The 25155-nt window shown below is 38.0% G+C and overlaps 1 protein-coding gene across 8 annotated transcripts in view; it reads right to left on the bottom strand.

The window, feature by feature from the left end:
• Positions 1 to 25155, bottom strand: part of poc1b (POC1 centriolar protein B) — a 75670-nt gene that overhangs the window by 37328 nt on the left and 13187 nt on the right. For all 8 annotated transcript variants that reach the window (XR_005233759.1, XM_025010758.2, XM_017436894.3 and 5 more), the window contains one exon: positions 23830 to 23907. Coding sequence is in view for 7 of the 8 variants with exons in the window: in XM_025010758.2 (XP_024866526.1) it covers positions 23830 to 23907 (78 nt within the window). In the remaining variant the exon portion in view is untranslated. The remainder of the gene's footprint in view (positions 1 to 23829; positions 23908 to 25155) is intronic.

Raw genomic sequence — 25155 nt, 5'->3', positions numbered from 1 at the left:
TATTTTTTTGGTCAGAGAGTAAGTTTAACAAAGTTTTTTTCAGTAAGTGACATTATCAATTACCAGTGTTTTCTGTTAACTCATGTGAAGTATGACTTTTTAAAATGTATTTATTTTATTTTTTTGTCCTGACTTTTTGATTTTAACCAGATGTACACGTGCTTTTTATTTAATTACAGGTGACAAAGCACATGGCAGTGTTGAACATGGCTCTGCAATCATTTTGACTAATTAGTGTAGTCACTCTGCACACACAAATACAGGGTAGAGGAAGTGTGTGGTGTTTGATAAGCATTGTGGTGAGTTTTACGAAACCAGCTTTAAGTTTGAGTGTAATAATTTCCATTGTAGCTTTAGACATCTACGGTCCGTTTACATATAAACCATCTCCTGAACAGATTTTCTGATGTTGACTGGAGAAAACTTGCACATTTACACAGTAATGCTATCCTTGATTCCACTGCAGTTTCCATGCCAGGCCACTAGCTGGCACTGCTACTTTTGTATTTCAACAGCATCTGCGAAGACATCCAGTCTGTCAAACATCAAAACAGTTACATCCAAAATGGTGAATATGCGGACGATTGTTTAGACCAGGGGTGTCAGACTCCATGCCTCAAGGGCCGCTCTCCTGGTAGTATGGGGTTTTTCTGCTCCAACACACCTGATTCAAATGGTTTAATCACCTCCTCACCAAATCATCTTCTCCAAAAGCAGAAGCAGAAGTCATTCATGTAAAGCAGGTGTTGTAAAGCAAGAACACATCTAAAACATGCAGAAGAGTGGCCCCCGAGGAATGACACGTGTGCTTTAGACCGTCACTGAGGTTGGGTTGCTGCTACACATTGAAAAGGGTGAGTAGAACAAACATCACTCTGCTATCTGTTATTGTTACTGTTGTCAACCTACTCATGCAAGCACAGAAAAACAAAAATGTTGATTGCAGCTGTCCATAGTGCATATATGTGATTTTACACAAATGTCAGGTGTTTCTAAAAACCTTCACTCTGAGACCTGGGTTCAAAAAGTTTTGGTGTCAGAGAATCTGTTTGCTGCTGTCGTGTACATGAATGGCCAAATCACAACAGAAATGTTGCAGTTTCACCTAAAAACAGCACTGTGTAAACAAGACCTAAGTTACACATAGCAAACTGATATGTCACTAACAATCTATTGCCCACAAAAACAAAACACTGAAAGCAGGTGGCTAAGTGACAGGCAAGACAAACCATTTTATTGGGTTAAAGAGGCTCTTAGAGAGGATGTAATGAGTGCATTCATCAATGCATCATGGGTGCTAAAGGAATCGGGTAAGGTTGAATCTGCTTGACTGACAGCTGAAACAGTGGGAGGCATGGAGGTCACGCTGTGCCTTTGCCCTTCACAATGCTGGCAGGTGGGGAGCAGAAACCCAGTCCCTTACAGCCACAGGGGGGCTTCATGGTCTGCTATCATGACAGCCCGTTGGTGATTGAAGATCGAAGTCCTAATATTGAAAGTTTAGCAAAAACACCCACACACAGATCAATACCTGCTCTCTGAACCTCTCCACCTACTGACGCACAAACTCAAACTGTCTTTAATCAGAACTTCACATCATCCGGCTGAAAATATGCCCACTAGTATGGAAAGAAATGAAAAAAAAAACCCCAAAAAAACGCTTCAAGTTCATCTTTTTACAGAATCATAAAAAGGAGGTGTCTGTAAGTTTATCTTCTTGCATAATCATGAACAGAAGCTTATACGAATCACATGTACATGCAGAGAAGGGTCTTCTCTGTGGCATTTGGGTGCAGATTACTACTCCTTTAAAGGATCTGAAATAAAGTTTGGCCACAAACCTTTAAAGAGACTCCTGGGTTCCTTTTTGTGTCCTTGATAAGTCATCTCTCAATTTCATTCTATTGGTTCTTGAGCTGTTTGTAACAAAAATACACAAGCTGAGCAAAAATCGGGTTTATTATTGCCCCCTCCCAGCTGAAATCTCAAAAGCCTCAGAGAGGAGTGACAGAGAGAACTTGGAGCTTACTGAAGATGTACAGCCCTAAAACGAAGTCTGTGTCTCCTGGCTATTGGCGCAATAATTCAAAGACTTCATGCTTCTTTCTACATAGGCTGGTTTGAAAATTAAAAATCCTACTTGTCTGGAATGCTTGCAAGTTTTAATCGTAGTTTGATGCTTGTTTGAAAAACAGATGAAAATGGGCTTAGATCTTCCAGAAATAGATGGATCAATGACAGGTGAAGATGCTGGTTGATTTTGGTCAGTAGTAAACGCTGTTTAAAGGGGTCCAAACATTAATTTTTTGCAAAATGTGAAGGGCATCAAATTTGGGACACAAAGGCATCTAAAATCCACTCTTCTGATCGGACAAGGTACCAGTCTTATTTCAAATAAAGACCTACCTCATTGTTCTCCAGCAAAGTTTAAGCTTTCTTCCTGATTAATCAAACCCTGTCTACAAATGTGTAAGCCTGCTTACTATGTGTTTTACAAAGCTGCCAAAAAAAAACCACACACACACAGATTAGCAATTTAGTGGCCTGCCCAAAGCTGACTGATCCAAATAACAAAAGCCATGACTGGCCCATTTCTCCCAGAAGAACATTGTAACCCCCAGGCCAGGAACTCACAATGCACCTAGACACCAAATTAAACTTCACAAGTGGGATAGATGTGATGAGCCATAAGTGAAAACAGCACTAGTAGACAATTGTGTGATTGAGCTCACACAAGCAGAGCTGAGAGTGGTTAGTTGATGTAGATTAGGAAGTACTGTTTTGAATTTCTAGGGTTGGGGCAGAAATACTTGGCAAAGGTGACAGTTTGGTAATTCCAGATACATGCCTGGACTTTACTCAGCTTCTCTCAAATCAATGACGGTTTTATATAGACATTCATTCTAAACAGCAATAAGGTTGGTTACATTGAACTCACCATGTATGGCGAGAACATTTAGTCTACTTTGGCCTTTATTGGGTGTAAAAGTTTGCAGGTTTTGTGCAAATATCAACCTTGGCATTTAAAAATAATATCATTTGATCATCTTTATTGCTTCTTTGAAAGTCAACAGTACAATAAAAAGTCTACAAAGGACACAAAACTCTGTGAAGGTAGTTATACAACATGTAACCTAATAGATGCAGTATGAGAGAAATAGAGGAGAATAAAATTATTTGTGACATCTCTATTAGCTAAATTTAGATAGAACTTTAATTTGTTTAATGACGTTTACTTTTGGATTGCTCTGAACAACTGATCTTAGATCAGCTTAAACAACAAATGCTGAGCATGTCTATTCAATAATGTAAATACAGCAGTTCAGACGTCTGTCTGGATGAAAATAATACATTTACTGTATGTCACCAAGTCTCATCTATCTACATTTCTGCTGCAAAGTAAAAAAAATAAATGGGTAATTCAGATATAATAAACTTCTTTCAGTTGCTGTCTGATTGATGGACAGCAGCATATAACTGAAAAGGTGGTAAGATGATGGACTTTGTTGACAAATGTTTTGATCATAACACTACATGAATTCAAAGAAAATTTACAGTAATTTCATTACGACACTAATTAATTTGATTTAAATACAGTTCAGATATAATTTATTGACCAAACTTCTTTCAATTGCCTTTACGAGTCAATGCAAACATAGCTCCTGTTGTGTGTCATAAGATTAGGGTTTCTTGACAAGGACCGTGGATGTTCGCTTGTTCGTAGATCTTTGAAGTGCTGTAATGAGTGCACTGAAGCAGCACTGGGGCTTTCTACAAATAACTACCTGCAGAGATGGAACTAAACAAGCAACTTCCTTTCATTAGGCTCACTTAAGTGTTCGAATAACTGGTCACAAGGTTTTACATTACATAAAATGGCATGTGGACACCAACCACGGTTTCTTTTCATTAGTTTTGTTCAGTAATACAAAATATAATAAAGTAGCTCAAAAATCATTCCAAAATATGGTTTGAATTTCTCTGCTGCTCATACCATTCAAGGCTAAGGATCTTTACCATCTATAGATTCCTAACTGTAGCCAGCGCAGTTAATTTGCCACCAAAGAAAACCTCAAGAATTTTAAATTGTCAGCAGATTTGAGTTTATGCTGTCACACTTTTGTATTTTGCCACAGTTGTTAGCATATTTAGAATTAAAAAAATAAAAATTAAAAAAATGCTGTGAAAAGATAGGTCTTGTGGTGGGAAAGTTACAGCATACTAACCATGGTGTATGCTATGCTGCCATGGTATGATTGTTTCATTGTTTTTTTTAGGTGTGGCAGGTTTTCTTTTTCTTTCGTGTGATGTTGCTGCAGCGTATCTGTGGTATTCACAGGTACAGGGAAGGCCCACACTAAGTTCACTGTTATACAATCCATAAAGAATATAACAAGCAACACCTGCCAGCAAACACTTCAAAATCAAAAAAAGAGGATCAGTATGTAATCAGTACCAAAAAATACAGTGAATACACTTGATAATTCCAGAAATACTCCAACACCTCAAAATATATGCAGCAGCAACCACATGACATTGTATTTAGCGGTACAAAAGACAAAGACAAAGATATACATGTCGTAGAGTGCAGCATGAGATTATATAGTGTTGGATCCCTGCTTCATAACTTGCAAAAATATAGTGTACATGAAAGCTATGAGGGAAGTTTCAAAGTACCTACATATATGCTATGGAATTTTTCAAAATGAGAAATTTGTGGCAACCTCACAGTTGCTGAAAATAACACTACATATGCTAGAGCACTGTTTCCCAAGCTTTTCAATTTTTGTCACAAAATAAAACTTCCAGCAATATGTGATCCCACCAGTTGCTGGTTAAAGTAAACAAACACTGCTAATAAGTCATTCATCAAAGAACCTCATCAACCATTATATCATTCTTTATCAATTTAATACTACTGTTTCTGTCTTTTTGTATCAGTGAAGGCTATAATTGCCATCAGTGATAATTTTAAATTTTAATTTTGCATTTTTAGATTTTCTCAAGAACCACATTTTGTGTTTCATGATCCACAGCAGGGTCCTGACCCCAGCTTTAGGGATCACTGTGCTGGAGTATCAAATACATAAAAAGGGAAACTTGTGATGTTATTTTACTTCAGTCATGTATTTCAACACACCATAAATAAACAAGGTAAACGTGCAAAAAGGGGGATGAGGGAATTTCACATCTTTTAGTTTCAACCATCAGAAGCAAACAAGGCTCACATTTTACAATTTATGAATTCTATAAACTCAATGAATATTTTCATGAGCCCAGAACGTTGTCTTCTACTATTTATAGCTACTGAATGCAAATCCAGATAGTTCCTTCAATTATTTGAAATTAGTTTCAACTAAATAAAACAAAATACTTTGGCAAACAAAATGTTTAAGAAATACTCATAAACATGGACGTGAACATTATTTTTGACAACAGTTAATTGTCAAGCAACAGTCTTATAGCATGCAGCCAAAAGTTACACTAACCACTTAAAACTTGTACTGTCCTTAAATGTGACAAAGACATAATTTCATGCAACTAACACTTAGATTATAATTTTATAACAAAGGCAAAGAAGCTAACAAAAAAGCAATATTTACTTTTTTAGATTAAATTTATTTTTCTTCTTTGAGGGGATTTTTTAAAATTGTACTCATATATGTGTTATGTTTTTAGGATTAATTCATTTTGAGAAAAACTAAACTTATGTGAGTTTGGATTCACATTTATAAAAGGTAAACTGTTGTCAAAAGGAGGGCTTGGGTGAAATTTTTATATGCAGGACAGTAGGATGGTAATCATTCCTTGTACTCTTGACATACAGTATATCCATTAGCATGACTCATAGTATTTTACCCCTGAGAAAGACAACTAGGAGATTACAGCCATGTAAACAACTTAGAGAGAGAGAAAATTGATGAAAGAGTGACAACAGTGAGATTAGTCAAATACACACGTTGATGGAGAATGTGGTAACAAAAGTTGCAATCCTCTGAGAATTTATGTAACAGAAAATCTATGTGCCAATAACTTTATATATGCACTGTCACTTGAAAATAACTCAAAACAATAAATCCAAATAAATAAAACACCTAGACAAATATTAAACCACTTCTAAAAAGGAGAGGGCCAAAAGTCAGGAAAGAGATTGGATTGAGCTGCATTGCCACATATGCCCACTAATCAGCTTTAGCACTTGAGCTAATACCAATAAGACTTCAGAAGTTCCTGTGGGAAACTTGTGCGGCATTCAGAATAATTTCAATGTTAAATGTTAATAGTCCAGATTAGAGACAATGAAAGCTTCGAAACTATGCTAACGATCTAGCCTTTCCGTTCCCACACATACCGGGCTGACAGCCACCTTAAGATGCTAAAGCGACTTAAAACAAGAATCTTACTTCTGAACTCGAACAAACAATCAAACAAAACCAACATGCTTGTGCTCAGGAGCTAACAATATGAAGATCTTTGAGTGTGGTGACCATGTTAACCTGTTTTGGTATAAAGAGAAGCCATTCTTGGATGAATGTATTATCATTATCCTATTATTATTATTAGGAAAATGTTCAGATGAATGAACAAACTCGAAAGCTCTAAAAGAAACATCACTGTGTATGACAGCAATCATACTATAAACCTCAAATATTATAAACAAGAAAACAAGGTTAAAGCTAACATGTATTCTGTAAATAACAGATTTAATTACATGAAAAAAAAAGTATTTAGGCTGTTCACAATCAGCCTGACAGTCTATCTGAAAAGGCCTCATTTACCACACTCCTATTTTTAAATACTTTCATACCGGAGAGAGGTAGACACACGTTACATCACAGCATTTTGCGGAACAACTAATGTAAAACCATAGACAGAATGTCAACAACAGAAATTGTGAGTTGAGTGTGGTCAGATACTCCAATATCAATCATTAAAAATATGCTTTAATCAGGATACTAATCTGATACTCAAGATCGGTTGGGGACATCCCTAATTAGCAGCTTTTAGAACTGCATGATCATTAGGACTGCAGTAACAACTACTGTCTTGCAGCAAGAAGGCCCGGGTTCAACTCCTGGCTGGGGTTTTTCTACATGGAGTAGCATGTTCTCCATGGGTTTTCCATGGGTACTTCAGTTTCCTCCCACAATCCAAACATATGCATGTAATGTTAACTGTTGACTCTGAATTTTCCTTAGTTGTGAGTGTGTATATGAATGGTTGTCTTGTCTCTATGTGGTCTTGTGTTGAACAAGTAACCTGTCCAGGATGTGCCTTGCTTCTCATTCAATGACTGCTGGAGACAAGTACTAACTTCTCTCATCCCTGAACAGAAAATTTATAAATGGATGGGGAACAGTAGCCATGTGATGTCCTCTAACAATCCTCAAAACTCTGTATATAGTGAATAATTTTAAAGGAGTTCACCTCTACTTGAAGTTCTACTCATGGATTTTAAATTACTTTTAAAGGTTTCGACTTTAATTGAGTAGAGCAATCAAGGCAAACTTAAAAAATAGATGGACAGCTGAAGGGAACAAGGCCTTTAGATTCATTAGGCATAAATGTTTTGGAATAAAATGAAGAATAAATTTAGCTAAAGACAGTTTAGGCCTTAATAGTCACTTTCAGACCAAGCAGTTACAAAGGACTCTGAGGAATATTTTAGCTGTTAGTACCACTATGGAGTGGCTATAAAAAAAACACTCCATAGTGGGTTTTATAGCCACTCCTGTTTGTTTTTACACTGCCAGAGGAAACATTGTGATTGTGCAGCACTCGGCCAACTGTCAGAGTAACCATGTTACTGTTGCACAGGACACTCATCAACAGTATCAATGGAGGATTATATAGTTGGAGCTGTGTGTTTTGGGTCTTTGGTTGCATTTTTAAGTGGGGGTAAAGAGCACAACAAACATTGAGAGGAAGGGGAAGAAGGTTGCCATGGCTTAATTGGTCAAAAAGGAGATGAAGGAGCTACGACTCATATGACAGACCAATCTACTTTAATCTGCACATGTTCAAAGAGCACATCACAGCAGACAACAATTAAGTAGTTTCTATTTTAGAAATGTGATTGCAATTTTAATAGTACAGGTGCTGAAAGAGCTTTTAATTTGCTTGATGCATTAACATATGCTTATGAACAAACCAGTCACATGTCCTTATGTTGGGCCTATTGAGTGTGTACTCTAAAGAAGGAGCTAAAAAAGATCTATTAAAAAAATGAGCTTTACAGGTAGTGGGTGGCAGATAGAAGAGGTGAGAGTTATCCGGCAACTGAGGCAGGGTTGGGTTACAGCTGCCCATCCGGAACATTACCTGTGGCTTTCTCAGCTCACAGGAAATGTATCTTTTTTCTTAGTCCTTTCCTAGTAATCCTGCCTTCACAGTCACATGTACGCAAACTAGGACATTAAAACCTTGTTCTCCTATAAACAAGAAAACAAATAGGATCAATGCACAGATACTGTCAAAATGATTTACCAGACAATATGACCATAACATAGTGGGGGACTAGACTGCCTTAAAAGTGTACAGCCTGAAAAATTGCTCAATATTCAAAATTTTATTTTAAATGTAACAACCTAACAGATAAGTTAAATACATCTACCCATGTTTGACCATCAAATTCAAAATGATATTAAAAAATCTTGACAAAAATCAATTTTTAACAATCAACTGACGGTACAGTCGAGTCTTAGCTAACCTTGGACAGCATCAATCAATGCCTGCAAGTGGATCCTTTTAAATGAAAAAGAAAGCTGTTTAGTACAAACCAATGGCTTGTTTTTCTGCAGACTGAGAGGAGCTTTACAGAAATAAACCCGGCCAGTAGCAGAGCCATGAGGCGTCTGATCTGCCCACGCGGTTCACTGGGCCACATCCTTTCTGCCTCCACTAAGGCAGAAAATAGCATCAGCAAGAAACCCTGCCAGACATTAGGAAGCTTGCTATTTCCACATGTACTACATACACTGTGCTTCTCTCATACTGGTTTTAACAGCAATTACCCAAAGTCACCCAATGGAGCTTATTCTATAACCGCATCACCGCATAAAACAAGTCTTGATAAAACACCTACTAAAAGTCCAACTGAAATTATCCCATATGTTCTTAAGAAAATACAGTGAGGTTGGTCAATAATTTCAAGATCAATAAGAAGATCCTTTGAAAGACGGTTCATATTTGAGGCCCAGATGAAGAACCAGATATGTAAAAATTGCTCAAGTCAAACAGTGGAGTGACTTTTACATTAAGTACATTGGTAAATACAGTATTTTTCTAAACTGTGTATTAATTCTCACATTTGATGACTGTGATGTTTGACTATGAGTATCACACAACAGAAAACCAGAAGAAGAAAGATTCCTAATGTGACAAAATTTTCAACTTATTTACAACAATCACACTGCTGGCAAGACAAATCTGTTAAGTCACAGAAACATGCATTTTATGTGCACTGCTTGTTATTTGAAGAACCTTTCAAATATACAAATTCAAAAAATTAATGCAACTGCTGTTTTGATAAGGGGTTGTCTTTTTTCCGACCTGCATCTGGTAGGAGAATGGGCTGTTGGCAAAATTGCATCAAAATAAGTGAGTTTTCATTTGCAGTCACACTGAATTCTGAGTGTTTTTGGCCAAGTGACCAGCAAGCTGTGCAGCCACATCTAATTTCTGAAAGTCATTCCCTATTTTCTTGGCAAATACTTGCAGAATCGTACTGTTGGCCATGCAGAATATTTTGTTACTCACCTCCATCCACATTGACCCGCCTCAATACCTGTCTTTACATTTATGATAAAATCTATTGGTGCACACTTTTTAAATGAAGATTGGCAGATCTGGACCAGTTTTTTAATAATTATCTATTGTTGGTGTGGTTACACCGTGACCTTTGGGGCTGTAGCCTCCAATGTTTTCTGTCATAGGTTTAGCTACCATGCAGGTGTCAAAATACAAATACAGCTCTAGCCCTCTAGAATTGCAAAAACAGAACTGAGATTTATTTAAGATTTGTTTGAGACTGTATATGATAAATGGCTTGCACTTGTGTAGCGCTTTATCTAGTCCAAAGACCGCAAAGCGCGTTTTTCTTTTTGGTAGTTTTTTTGACTGTATATTGAAAATGGTGCGATCAAAGTGGAAAAAGACACATTTGTTTTTTATCAGAAGAATCCAATTATTGTGTGTTCAAGTCATGTTCATCCTAGTAACAACTTTCTGTTCAACACAGGAGACTGAAAAAAGCAAAACAACAATAAGAAAATCCAAAGTCTTCCCGCAGGACACTAAAGGTTTTTAAATCAAAAGAAAGCATAAAAATAATAAATAAAAATCTGTTAAGAAAACAAACTTCACTTTCTCCACTCTTTTGCCAGATTCTTACAGGAAACATGACAAGTTATCTATGAAGGCCAGCAGATTGTGTCAAATCTTAACTTCATCGCAATCTCCCATCCTGAGCAGCATGGAAGCAACAATGGAAAGGAACAACTCCCTTTTAACAGGAAGAAACCTCCAGCAGAACCAGACTCAGGATGGTCGACCATCTGCTTCAACCGGCTGGGGTTTGAGAGGACAGGAAAGAGACGAAGACAAACACAGAGTGACTGGACCAGGTGTAGTTTGTTTGGGGGGGAAAAAAAGAAAGAAAAACATGTTGATAGAAATAATTACAAATACAAACATGGAGAATAGAGCAAGTAAAGACAGCAGCAGAGTGAGGAAATGTGCTCTGTTTGTCCTCCAGCAGTCTAAGCCTATAGCAGCAGAACTAAGGGATAGCTCAGAAAACCCAAGCCAACACTAACTATAGGATTTAAAAAAAGAGGAAAGTCTTAAGCCAAGTCTTTAAAGTAGACAGGGTGTCAGCCTCACGAACAGAAACTGGAAGTTGGTTCCACAAGAGAGGAGCCTGAGAACTGAAAGCTCTGCCTCCTGTTCTACTTTTGGAAACTCTAGGAACCACAAGTAAACCTGCAGTCTGAGAGTGAAGTGCTCTGTTAGGAAAATATGGAACAATAAGATCTTTAATATAAGATGGAGGTTTGTTGTTGGAAGCTTTGTATGTTAGAAGGAAGCCAATGAAGAGAAAACTGGAGAAATCCTTCTAACTCTCATTAGAACTCTGGCAGCAGCAATTTGGATCAACTGGAGACTTTTTAAAGGTTTTTTTAAACAACCTGATAGTAAAGAATTACAATAGTCTAGCCTAGAAGTGATAAATGCATGAAGCTGTTTTTCTGCATCATTTTGAGACACAATGTTTTGAATTTTGTGCAGGTAAAAGGCTCTTTACATTACATTGATAAATGCATGTACCATTGTTTATACAATTCTGCTTCCTGGACTGGACCCTAGGTTGTGAATAATTCGGATGACTAACAAAATAGGTCAAATTCCTGGAAAGAAGGGCGACTCCATCTGAAGTGGAATGGATGTCATCTCTCCTCATCAGACCAGGTTTTTCCCAAAATAAACTCCAATTATCTACGTAGTTTAAGTTGTTATTCACCGCCAACGCAAAAAAAATCTTACTGTATTTCACCTTAGCCTTTGTCAGCAGTTTCAAGCAGGATTTAATGTTGCCCACTCTGGCCCTGGAATTCATTTGACTATGGTCACTGGAGTCCCTAGTGTCACGTTTTGGACTATGGAGCTGCCAATTACCAGAGTCTGCCTCTCAGCTCGTGTGACGCCTGCTGGAGGCCCGCTAATGGGAGCTACTTTTGGTGGCTCCATGCTGCCTAGGAGGACCTGGCTAGCTCATGGTTTTTTAACAGCACAGATAAATACATCATCATTTGCCTTTCAGGTGTCCCTGTAATACATGTAAATAGACCTGCCTATCTATTTTTAGCCCAGTGCATGGCCCTACTGTCAGCGAGTTCCCACCAGAGGCCCTCCAAGGATACCAGCTGTACCCTTGAGAGAGCACATTCACAAGCTTGGTGGCTAGTTGCACATGAGGAGATGGAGAAAGGGATGAGCAGAGAGAAAAACCAATGAAACTGAAGTAACAGCTCAGAAATCTTAGCTGTGCTCCATACCCAAGTGTCGAATTTGTACTAATAATGACACATGTTCAGTGTGGAAGCTTTTTACTGAATGTGAAAGACTTAACTCAGAAAGATATAGTCTGAAATTTTTCTTTGTAGTGTCAAGAGCCAGTTATTTTAAGAGAAAGCTTAACAGGAAGGTATTAAGGAAATTGTCATGTTCAAGAAAGTTCATTGTTCTTAAAGTGCAATGAATGGAATGGATGTGATTTGAATAACAATCAAACAATTGTAATTATGAATTTTTCCATAATCAAGTAGCTCTATATTCAAGTAGTGCTTTTACAGAGTTATTTAATGTTTCACTTTGGTTTCCTTTTTTGACAGATGCTATTTTAACAACTGTGCATTAGTGGATAAATCATTCCATTAACAGTTTAGACCTCTAATATGAACTTTGAGTGTTCAGGTTTTATGCTCTCCCCCTCCCTGCAAGAATGTTCTCTGGGTGCTCTGATTTCCACCCACGTTAGGTTAACTGATCCTAAACTGACAGCAGGCAAAAGTCTTTGAGTTTCCACATCCAAGTCTTGTCCTGTGGAAGCTGACTGACTGTGAACAAAGCAGGTACAGTGTGTGCACAGAGAGTTTAGATAGAATTACATGAAGGTGTTGTGTTGCACATTAATTTCATTTTCCCAGTTAGACAAAACAGAGAAACGGTAGTAGTAAGTTTCGGACAGCATAACAGAATTTGGGGTGGGGGGTGGGGGTGGGGGTGTTACTGCTGCATGTTTATATCCAGACAGTAAGCTTACAGTGCATGCTTAATAGACATAACTTTAAAGATGTCCATTTCACCTCCCTGCATGGTACCAAACTGCCACAAACAATTCTTGGAAGTTGCATAATCACCATTAATCAAAGAAAAATCAAACATATTTTGGTTAACCGATTTCTCCCTTCATGCTGACACAAGAACAGAAGTTAAAGTAAAAACCATGTTAAGTTCTAATCATAGCTTATCGTGTTTGTGAAAACACAATGAGTTGACTGGTCAATCAAGAGTTTATTGTTAGCAGAACTTTGAAAAACAAGAACTTTTAAAGCTATATGTTTTAGCCACTGAAATGTAAGGCAAACTACTTGAAATTGTTTCAGCAAATTGCAGGTTTAGGTCTGAGGTCATACACTACTTTCAGTCCTATGATGATAACGCTATGTTCAACACAAAAATCCTTACAGATCTATTTTTAAAAACTATAAATAAACCCAATGCAGGCGAGTTTGTGAACAGGACTCAATGTGATTCGGAGTCTTTCTAAAAATATAGTAAGAATGAAAAGTGCTAGGCTACAGGCGTGCTTGAATGTAACAGTGTGTTTGTGTGTGGCTGTGAGTCAGTGTGAAGCCTCTGGTGGTCTGTGTCCTGGTGGAAAGCAACCCCCCTGTAGCTGTTGCTATCTTTATCTCATTTCCATCGTGTCTTCTAACTCGCGCTGTCCTCTACAGCACTTAAATCTGGCATCTAAAACTCTCAGTAATTTAATATCCTTTACTTCCCTTGCACAGGAAGCTGGAGAGGACTGGGAGTAGGGCCATCAGTGTTAATGTAGACACACACACAGCCTGATGGCAGGAGAAATGTTGGTAGAGAATACCGTGTCTGGTCAAATTGACATCACTACTGACGTCTGCGGGGACAAAAGAGATGGCGAGAGTAACAAATCCAAACCCTCTGCTAACTAAGCACCTCTTACACTCGAACACATTATTAGTCCTCTTAAAGCTTTTTAAACAGTTTATTATAAGTACTAGAAACATGTTTGAAACTTTTAACTTTTCATTGAACTGTTAAGGTAAAGTAACTTTACTTAACTTCAACCCAACGCAAACTGTTTATTTTAAACCTAACCTTTCAAAAAGAAAAGGGTTCACTCTCCACTGGACACATTTTATTAAGTTATAGCTGAACAACGTCTTTCAGCTGGATTCTTTTTTAACCCAGTTTACTACAAAAATTATTCTTTTTATGAAAGGAGCATGCGAGTCATTTCAGGGCCATAACTGTATACTGTTCACGGTTGCATTTAAATTATAATGTAAACAGCTATGCCAAAATAAATAAATAAATAAATAAATCAGATCTCAGTAAAACAAAATTTAAAAAATTCCATTAAAATTAGGAATTGAGCATTAAAACCTGCAGTGTGAACGTAAGTCTTTCAATAATTCAAGCATAAAAAGCACATATAAGAACTGGTGGTGTGCCAAAACATAACCCAACTTTAAACTGTATTTTTGGACAGTTTAATAGCATCATGGAGCAGCTGTGGCTCAGTGGTTAGAGCAGTTGTCCTCCAATGAGAGGGAGTTGGAGGTTTGATTCCTGGCAGCAGTCACATGTCAAAGTTTCCCTGGGCAAGACACTGAACCCCACAGTGCCTCTGATGTGCCCCATCAATCTATGAATGGAGTTTAAAGCACTAATTAGACTCTATAGAATTATTTACTCAGATTAGCTCTGTAGAGATGTTGCAGAGTGCTGTATGAATGTGTGTAAATGAGGGCACAGATTGTGTTGTAAAACGTTTTCAGTGGCTTGGTTGGCTAGAAAAGCACTGTATAACTTCTTTATATTATAAACTTCACACTGGACGTTGACCTCCCAATGCTCTCCACAACCTTTGTGACCTATTAGAATACAGCTAGATCAAAATTAATTCGGTAAACCTTTAGTGTGAAGGCAATCATGATTTTTGTTTCACTCTTGGCACTCAGAAAATAGGTTTTCCTGCTATTTTCTGCATTCCTGAGATACGCTCTTATGCCCTCATCATGCTTTGTATGCCCACCCTGGCACAACTCCCTTGGACCACGTCAGAATGCAGCTATGTGCTAGAAAATCCCACTACACTGGCATAACACTACCACCACACACGTCACATGTGTGCCAGGTTGTTCTTATGACCTTGTCATAATTGTAGCTGTAGCTTAAAAATAAGATCAGTTTGGCCAATTCTGCTTCAAGTTCTCAACAATTAAGCCACACCAGTGTGTGCAGGCCTAACATCATAGATACACTGCCACCAACGACCTGCGTACTCTGCAACCATGACCACAAACCAACTCATTTTTTTTACAGAAGTTTTGTCCATCCATCTTCCATCCCCAGCGACACTTTCCAGCTCCTCCTTGGAAAGCACAAGGTGTTCCAAGGCCAGAAAGGTTACTGGGTCTCCTCTCCCTGTCTCTGTCACTCTATCTACCCCCCTTGTGTTTTTTCTTGTGTTTAGGGATGTTTTGGTATTTGTCTTCTGGGTTTTGGTTTTGTTCCTGTCTTTGTTTCTCATTACCCACGTGCCCTCAGTCTGCTCCTGCTTTCCTGTCACGCCCATCTCCACCTGTCTTCAATCCTCGTTACTCACCTGTGCCCACTTCTCCTGATTTCCCTCTGCTTTAAAACCTGGTCTTTTTCTCCACCTCCCCGCCGGTTCATTGTTCGTTATCCCAGGTATGTCCATGTATTGATGTTTTTGTCCATGGTTCCTCCTTGCCTTGCCTCGCCGTTTGTATATTTTGTTATAGTTTGTGTTGCTGCCACGCCAGCCCTTTGTTTTCTAGTTTTGTTATTTAAATAAATCAGTTTTTATTTTTAAGATGAGTCTGCATATTGGGTTCGCCACACTCTAACCACGTTCTGACAGTGCTCATTGAATCTGCTGTAGTTTCTAAGACAGGCAGGGTTGCCAGATAGGAAATGACAAACGATTGTATTGTCACTTTATAATTATTGTATTTTGACCCAAACTATCATATGTGAAGTGCGCTTTCTTGAAGGGGGGAGGTTGTAAGATTAGTTGTGTGTTGTGATAGGTGAACAGAAATTGAGGGGGCCTTGACCCTAAAACTATCTTAATAAAATGGTAATTATTGCATATCTGGCAATGCTGATGCCAGGTTTTCAATGAGAGGCACATGCAGTGTGGAGAATGGAAGCAGTTACATCTAAAAATGGTGAATACACAGATGTTGGTTGGACCTACAGTGAGGTTGGGTTGCTGCTACGTGTTGCAAAGAGTGAGCAGCACAAACACCACTCTGATATCCACCTTTATTACTGTTGTTGATCTACTCGTGCAGAACAGCTACTGACTGTAGCCGTCTGTGGTGCGCATGTGTGATTTCACACACTGCGATTTCCTTTGAAATGTAAATTGGGGCATCCAAAAATCTCCACTCCGAGACCTGGGTTCAGAAAGCTTCAGTTTCAGAGAATACAAGCGCTGTTGTTGTGTAAACAAATGGGTGAATAGCAGAAGACAATCTATGGATTGACTCAAAAATGGAGTCATGTAAATAGGCCCCTCAGAGAGTCCGATCGCTGTTGTTGTGTAAACAAACTACTGAACTGTAACAGAAATGTTATAGTTTCACTGAAAAACAGCTTTGTGTAAATGGCTCCTTAATTGGACTTGTTCAAGAACCCCAACTTCTCAGATTTTAATTAAGATACAAGTAAAGGCCTAGTAGTCCTTCAAGGACTGCATGTGTTCTCCCACTTTTCCTGCCTTAGTTTTATCCTGAGATAATCTTATGCTGAGAAAGGACAGGTATTACATGAGTCTCAGCTACCACCACACCAAAATTACATCTTATCTCAATATCTGCAAAATTCTTGAGTTATAATAATTTTGTAATGGCAAATATCAATTAGCTGTGGTGGCCATCTTGACTTGGATTGACATCAAATGCCAATGACTTGTAGATGTACAGCAAGTAATTACTTTAAGGCTTTGTTCAGAGTATATGTTGTAAATGGCTCTCAGCTTCAACCACACCAAATTTTATCACAGGGATATTAAAATTAAGTTATTGGGTTTGTTTTTTGTTTTTTTTTAAGGCCGGTTAGCTGTGGGGGCCAACTTGAATCAGGTTGTCTCCAAAGGTCAATCAGTTGTAGAACTGCATCCAAAGATTATTTCCTGAAAGCTTAAAAAAAAAATCTATCTAGTGATTTGTGATATATTTTTTCCTAACAGACAGAGTTGACTCTAATAGTTAACAGCAAAGATTTAAAAACAGATTTATTGTGATCATTTAGCACTCAGAGCATGTGTTGGGAATGACTCATCTTGAGTTGGGTTGGCTGCAAAAGTCAATCAGTTGTGGAGGTACATCCAGTGATTACTTCCTGCAATTTTCATTCAAATTCAGGTTGTAGTTCATGAAATATTTTGGTAAAAGATAGACACATGAACACACAAAAAGACAATATTGTCCAGCTTCACCTTTTGGCAGTGGGTTATAACAATTTGCACATGCATCTAGAAACAACATGCAGCTGAGATACATATATATGAAAAAGTCACAGCCTTTGAGTTCATGTCCTAAGTTTGAGGATATTTGATTTTACCAGAATTGTTTAGATCTCACAGGGAGTTCATTGTGCCGCAAGGGACCAAGATTTTCTTGCTATTTTTAGCCAAGATAAATCTGATGTCTGTGCATTAGCTGGAGCTGACACAATGAGTTAAATAGGCAGGCAACGCTCCAGCTCTCCTATTATTAGAGCTCTTCACTCTCTGCTTGGGGCCCCTCGGGGCCCAGGAGCTGGCACGTGGATTCATCTCTCTAATCTCTATTCCTCCATCCCTGTCCAAACACTCTCAGACTTTTCACACACTGTGATGGGGGTTCTAACAGTGACAAGAGAGGAACTCCAACAACAGCAGACAGGAAAGATGAGCAAAACAGAGGGAGATGAAGGAAAGTGGACAAAGAGAGGAGAGAGAAAGTCAGTTCTGACACACACTGCTCAATCTGAAGTTTAAGATCAAAGGATTCTTTAGGTGTTTTAGCATTCTTTTCAAGGGATGTATATCACCTGCCTCTTTTCAGGCCAGAGTTTTAAACTAAGATCATTTTATGATGAGAAGGGATGGAGTTGTAGCCATTTTGGTCAAACCTTGTAAATAATTTTATGTTCCATCTCATGTGGTGTGATATGATAGCATTCAGAGTAAGCGGTGGGGATGAATATTAGCTACTACCGCAGCAAATCTGAGCTCAACACCTGAAGAATTTGCCATTTTGTAGCGCAGCAGAGAGCGGGGGAGGAAACCTGTAAGGTGGGCTTGTTCAAATTTTCAGGCTAAGCCCACAGTTTTCTCAGAACTCCCTACTGCAGCTTCACAAACTTTTGCTTTTAGGCCATATTTAGTCCAACCCAAAAATAATTATCTATAATGACCTCCAGCTTTAATGTGAAAAGGATCAGCATAAAAAAGGTATTTATATAACCACTTTTAAAAAAAAAACTTGTGGGTATAACTTGTGCTCCTAAATAGCACAATTGCAATGTTCTTTCTCCATTCTGTCTGAGTCATAGACAGAAAAAAGAAATGCAGCACAGTTCTAAAGCAATTTTAAGCAATATGTTTAGTTGTCCTATTACTGCGAGTGATAACATGTTTTTAAGTAAAAAAAAAAAGTCATGGAGCACAAGTTGGGATGCAAGTGGGATGCAAACCACAAGTTTGCATCCCACTTTAGAGCAGGCACTTCTGTACACACAGATGGACAAAAACCGTGTTTTCAAAGCCTGAGAGATGAGACTTCAATTCAAATATTCTGTAATCATAGTTTCCAAACTGACTATCTTAAATTACAGAATATTTTAATGTTTAATAATAGGTCATTAGATGTAACTCATGATAGTGATGCAAGTGTATCGTTTTCTTTACAGAAAACATTTGTCTTTTTAGGGATGTATTGGTGTGTATTCATCACAATATAGATGTCAGGTTCAGTAGCCTCCATCCAGACAAAGAATACATTAGACACAGGCAATCACTGATCTCACCCAGAAGCCTGCTTTTTACTGCTTTTTGCAAACTGCCACAACAAAAAAGAAAAAGCCGAAGATACTATCTGAAGTTTTCTACACCAAAGCACGTGTTCGGATGAAACACAGGAGCTTGAAAATGTGCCTCTTTGTTTCAAATCAGCTGTGTGGAAAAGTTTGGGCTTCCTGCTGATTCACATCAGCAGAGAAAACAGCAAGAATTCCAGCTTGAGGTGGATGTATGAAGAGCCACAAGGGTCATAATTGGCACCCTTTGAAATGCCCTCTGACAACTTATTAAGGTTAAAGACATCACCAGTTGTTTAATATGTGCTACCTGCTGAGAAGCTACGTGTGTTTAACATCTTCATTTGTTTTCTTTTTACATTGGGAGGTGGTCTTAAGTTCTGTATCAAGTCTAAGTCAAATTAAATGAAACAATCACTTAATTTTTCTCCCATTTTTTAACAAAACAAAGTTACCTTTCAGTTCAGGAAATTGTTTACATTTCAAATTGGAATAATACGACAGTAAAAACTGACTTACTGTATTTTCCGGACTATAAGGCGCACTTAAAAGCCTTCAATTTTCTCACAATATGACAGTGTGCCTTATAATCTGGAGCACCTTATATATGTTTTAGTACAACTTTGGTAAACTACAAAGCCGCACTGCTTGCAGCATGAAGGCTCAGTTATAGTCGCGCAGGGCTCCGTGCACGGTGTGCGGACCTGAGCGAGCGGTGTTGGCGTTTATACTTGACGCTTACGTCTGTGCAGTATTCCTCTGTGCCGTGAGTTTGTAACCGTTTGATTATCTTTGTGATCTTTCATAGAGGGATCATATAAATGCTGATACAGGCGAACCAGCTCTGCTAGAGCACCAAAATCATCTACTTTGAATGGAGCGCGAAGCGCGCGGTCCGTGCGAATACACATATATTGGGAGGTGCACGATGCACCTTATAGTCTTGTGTGCTTTATATATGACAAAAGTTTGAAAATGTACCACTCATTGACAGTGGGTCTTATAATCCAGTGCGCCCTGTAGTGCAGAAAATGTGGTATTTTTTATTTGTCACTTGAGAAATCTAACCTGCTACCTAAGAGCCTCCCTACTTGCAAGAGTGGTTTGTTTTCGACTGTTTTTGTGAGGGTTATTGTCTGCTCATAGGAAAACAAAATACAATAATTTAAAAAAAAGCCTATGACATTTGCTTAAATTTTGTGTTAAACAAATTGTAAAACCATCATATGTACCAAATCATGAGTTTAGTGTACCATGCACCCATGCTTTATAAACAAATCTCTCAATGTCAGGTTAATGTCAACTAAACAGCAACAAAACTTACAAAGACATACAATGACTGCAGAAAATGCCTACAAATGGTAATCATTTTCTACCTTTGACTATTTCTCAAATAAGGCCACAAAAACACTCTTCAAAACATCTTCCTTCAGCCACTCATGTAGTGTCTACAGTTTCAAGTTAAGCGTTCCAGGTCACGAGTGCCTGATTTATAGGTGTGTGTTTAGTGGCGACATGAACCAAATCCACTTATCTGACTTGGCCGTTCTTTTTCTAAATGACTTCCACTTGGCTCAGTCCAGTCACCATTTTCCTCCCACACAGGAGGCAATAAAACACAACCCACAACTCAGAACTGAAAAAACCAACAGAACTGTAAATGTGGGGATAATTTGTTGAAAAAAAAAAAAAAAAGAATATACACATCTAGATATAAGTTATGAAAATGTATAATTTGAGAATTTCTGGATAATTAATTTTATATTTTTCCTTCTATTGAAGTATGAATCAAAGCCACACAAATTATTTGTGGTTTTAGAATATTTTTGAAAACTTTTTTGGTGGGTAAATAAAAATTATCTCAGAATACATACACCTGTTCTGACGGCTCCCAGAATCAACAAAAAGAAGAAACACCTCTAAGTGTTAAAGGGCTACCACCAAGCAACTCTCCACACAGTTCAGAGACAAAGTCTTAAACAAGTACAGATCATGGGTGGGTTATGAAAATCATCCCAGACCCAAAACATTGTTTATGAACAGCTTAATCAGCCAATCACATGACAGCAACTCATTTAGGCATGTAGACTTGGTGAAGATGACTTCAAACTGAGCATAGGAAAGGGGATTGAAGTGAATTTACACATGGTGTGGTTGTTGGTGCCAGATGGGCTGATCTGAATATTTCAGAAACTGCTGATCTACTGGGATTTTTACACACAACCATCTCTAGGGTTTACAGAGAATGGTCCAAAAAAGAGAAACTATCCAGCAAGTGGTATTTGTGTGGACAAAAATGCCTTGTTAATGTCAGAGCAGAATGGGCAGACTGGTGTGAGATGATAGAAAGTCAACAGTAGCTCAAATAACTACTTATTCCAAACAGAGGTCTGCAAAAAGCCATCTCTGAACCCACAATATGTCCAGCCTTGAAGCAGATGGGCTGCAGCAGCAGAAGACCACACCGGGGCCCACTCCTGTCAGCCATGAACAGGAAACTGAAGCTTCAGTTCACACAGACTCACCAACAGTGGACAATAAGAGGTTAGAAAAGCATTGCCTTGTCTGATGGGTCTGGATTCACTGAACTTCAGTGGCCTCCACAGTCAGCAGATCTCAGGCCAATCAAACACCCTTGGGGTGTGGTGGAATGGGAGACTCATATCATGAATGTGCAGCTGATAAATCTGCAGCAACTGTGTGATGCTAACATGTCAATCTGGATCAGAATCTGAGGAAAGTTTCCAAAATCTTGTTGAATCTATGTCACAAAAAAAAGGCAGTTCTGAAGGCAAATGGGTTCCAGTACTTTCAAGGTGTATCTAATAAAGTGGGGTGTGAGGGTACATACATTGAAATCAGTAGTTGCTCAAATTCAATATAAGACTTGAATGGGATGGGATTTAGTAAAATAGCTGACTCAACCTCTATAAGATGGGAATTTAGCAGCCATGATGTGTCATCTAGAACAGCAGGTCAAACCTTTGCAACCTCTTATAAAACAGCCACAGTTCTAAGAAAACTGCATTATCATCATAATACTAAGTAAATCTGTACATTATGATTGAATAACATCCATTTAGTGTTTCTAGGCATTATCCAGGATCAACACTTGTAGAGTAAGCACTTATTCGGTCATTCACTTTGCACCACAGTGAGAACCTACTGATTATGTTCAGGATCTGGTCTTTACCCTGCAGCCTCAGATTGGCCTTTAGAATAAAATTTAAAAAAAAACTCATAACAATGTTTACAATTGGCATTTAGGAGTGTAAACTTAGTTTTAATATAATTATAATAAGGATGTGTAAAAACAATATTGCTCTATTGGAAATTATACTAAATTAAAACCCAGACAAATGCTGAACAGATCTGAATTAGATACAGTATTAAAAGTGTCAATGGAGTGAAGCAGCCCTATCACTATCACTGTTACTCTATTTCTGTCACAGCTTTGGAAAAACCCAAAGTAAAAAATACAGTACATCAAAATGTGTGGCTCAATCAGGAATAGTGTTTTCTGACTTGGGTAGGAATACATTGTAGGGTGTAAACAAAATTCTAAACAAAAATTTTTAAACATTTTCCACGTAGAAAATGGGATTTTGGTCAACCAAGAAAAAACACCCAACCCCTTTCTCAGCTGTATAGCTCAAGCATTAAAGGTAGAGACATCATTCAAAGTTTAAATGGGTCACAGAAAGATGGACTTTACATGACAGAACTTGCTTTTTTTTTCACGGTTTTTACACAAACACAATTTTACCACAGAATGTTCAACCTAGAGTGTGATGATGCCACAAACCAAATTTTCATTATTTTTGCAAAGAGTTTATACATCAGAACAAAGGCATTGTTGTGGGTGTTTTTTTGCTGTTTGTGTCTCATCGTTCCATGGTATCTGAACTCAGAATTTTCCTTTCAAAACTGGAAGCAAAGGGTCTTTTAAACTTGTTGTTTCTCATACACAAAACACTGGAGGCACATACAATTTACATCTGTAACAACCAGAAGCTCCTGCCACTTCTGATTCAGGATGTTTTCCAAAAAACTTCTAGTTTTCACACAGTAACTATGAGGTTTATTTCCTGTTTTGCATTTCTGTCTGCCTGCCTAATGAGGAGTCCTGTCAGGGAGTGACAGGCACAAGTGTGCAGTTACCATGGTGATTTGAATGAACCACTGGCATGAACATTTTTTTGACTTTGGTTCTTTTTACACTTCTTGGACAGTTTATACATCAAAAGGCATCATTTTGTCAGCTTAGATCATTACAAATTATTTTAACCTTTTAAGTAAATGTTGGAATTACATGCAGTAGCTAAATTGACACACGTTCAAATTTTTTCAGAAATTTTCTAGTTTCACTTTCTTTTTAACCCTAAAGCAGCAAAAGAAAACTTTACTTAGACTATATTAACTATATAAAATAACTGAAATTAGAAGTACATTATACATTATCAAATTATGTTATCATAGATTGTCTGCATTTGTAGAAATCTGTGAATAGAAATGCATTGCAGGAACATATTTAAGTAAACAGCAGGATAAGTCTATGCAAATCAAAGTGCTGCTGGAAGCAATAGAAGAGCTTTTTGACAAGTCAAACAGCTGTTGGCCATTGGCAAAACTAACCACTGGTCTGCACTGACACCTAGTGTTTATAAGAGTCCTAATCTTTCACATTTTCTTTAAGGCTTGAACTACTTATTATAACATCTATTGTTATAAATTAAAGAACAGTTTAGCATTTGGCTTTCATAGAGCCGCAGTAGAAAACAGTAACAACAGATAACAGACAGAAGACTGATCTTTTCCTGAGCTTCACTGTGTCCAGCACAGGTTTGACTTTATATGAAATGAGCCATTGGAATAATAAATCCCTGGATTGTTTTTGGATGCAACTTGATTTTGAGTGACTGTGCAGATTTCATTTTTTCCTCAGCTTACCTTGTTACTGTGAGAAGCTTGACCCAACACTGTGACATGAGGGTCAGTGGATCGGGTGTCTGCCACAGCTGGACTGATCTGTGTAGAAATGGAGCCAGTATAACATCTCAGAATGTCCCTTTAAATGCCGGCTAACCTTTAACTTGAGCTATACAGTGAGATAACCATTTTTTTTTATCTCGTATCAAAGTGAACAATACCACTTTCTTCCAGTTTAAAATGATAAAAAAGAAATAGCGTTACTATCGTAGAAATTTGTGATTTCACATAGACACATTAAGTTTTAGAAATTCAAACTACAGGCAAATTTGTTGGTGCCATTTCATTAAAGAAAAATCTACCATGGTCACTGAAAAAAAAAAACTGAAACTGACAAAAGTAATACAGTAAAATAAATATGACTAAAAATCAATTAACAAAAATCAGCCATTGCTTCTGAATTTTGGTTCAACAGAATTATTTTTAAAAAAACAAACTAATGAATGCTTTAAGGGTGTCTTAAATCTGTTCATGGTCCAATGAAATCTGTCAATCTGTCAATATTTTCTGGAGTCAAATGTGCTGCCCAGTGTCAGAAAGCTTGTTCTCAGCCTCAGATCATCGGTCCTCCAACAGGAAAATGACCCAAAACACTCAGCTAAAAACACCACAAATGGCTCAGAACCAAACATTGGACTGTTCTGAAGTGGCCTTCTGAGCCCTGATCTAAATCCTGTTGAACATCTGTGGAAGGAGCTGAAACATCTGGAGAAGGAATCCTTCAAATCTGAGACAGAGGGAGCAGTTCATTCATTAGGAGTGGGACAAAATACCTGTGGACAGATGCTGGGGTCTCATATAGAGTTACAGAAATCTTTTGATTGGAGTGATCGCTTCAAAAGGTTGGACAACAAAATATGAAGTTAACGTAAACTGGCCTTTTTGTCAAGGCCAGTTTTATTAGTTTGTTTTTTAAAATAATGGTTGATCCAAGATTCAAAAGCAATGACTGATTTTCACGAGTTGATTTTAATTATTTTTTTATTGGGGCCTGCCAGCAGGCACCTATTACTCTACACCGAATAAGGTGTCTCTTTATTATTATTGGGGCCTGCCAGCAGTGCATAGAGAGCAGTACAATGCCTTGCGAAGCAAGGCATTGTACTGCCTCATGCAATGCAATGCATGCAGGCACCTCTTACTCTACACCGAATAAGGTGTCTCTTTATTGGGGCCTGCCAGCAGTGCATAGAGAGCAGTACAATGCCTTGCGAAGCAAGGCTTGCGAAGCAAGGCATTGTACGCAAGGCATTGTACTGCCTCATGCAATGCATGCAGGCCTCTATT

This window comes from Kryptolebias marmoratus, linkage group LG11 (assembly GCF_001649575.2).
Source record: "Kryptolebias marmoratus isolate JLee-2015 linkage group LG11, ASM164957v2, whole genome shotgun sequence".
NCBI lineage: Eukaryota > Metazoa > Chordata > Actinopteri > Cyprinodontiformes > Rivulidae > Kryptolebias > Kryptolebias marmoratus.
The sequence above is the reverse complement of the archived record's forward strand: the minus strand, read 5'-3'. Positions and strand labels throughout refer to the sequence as shown.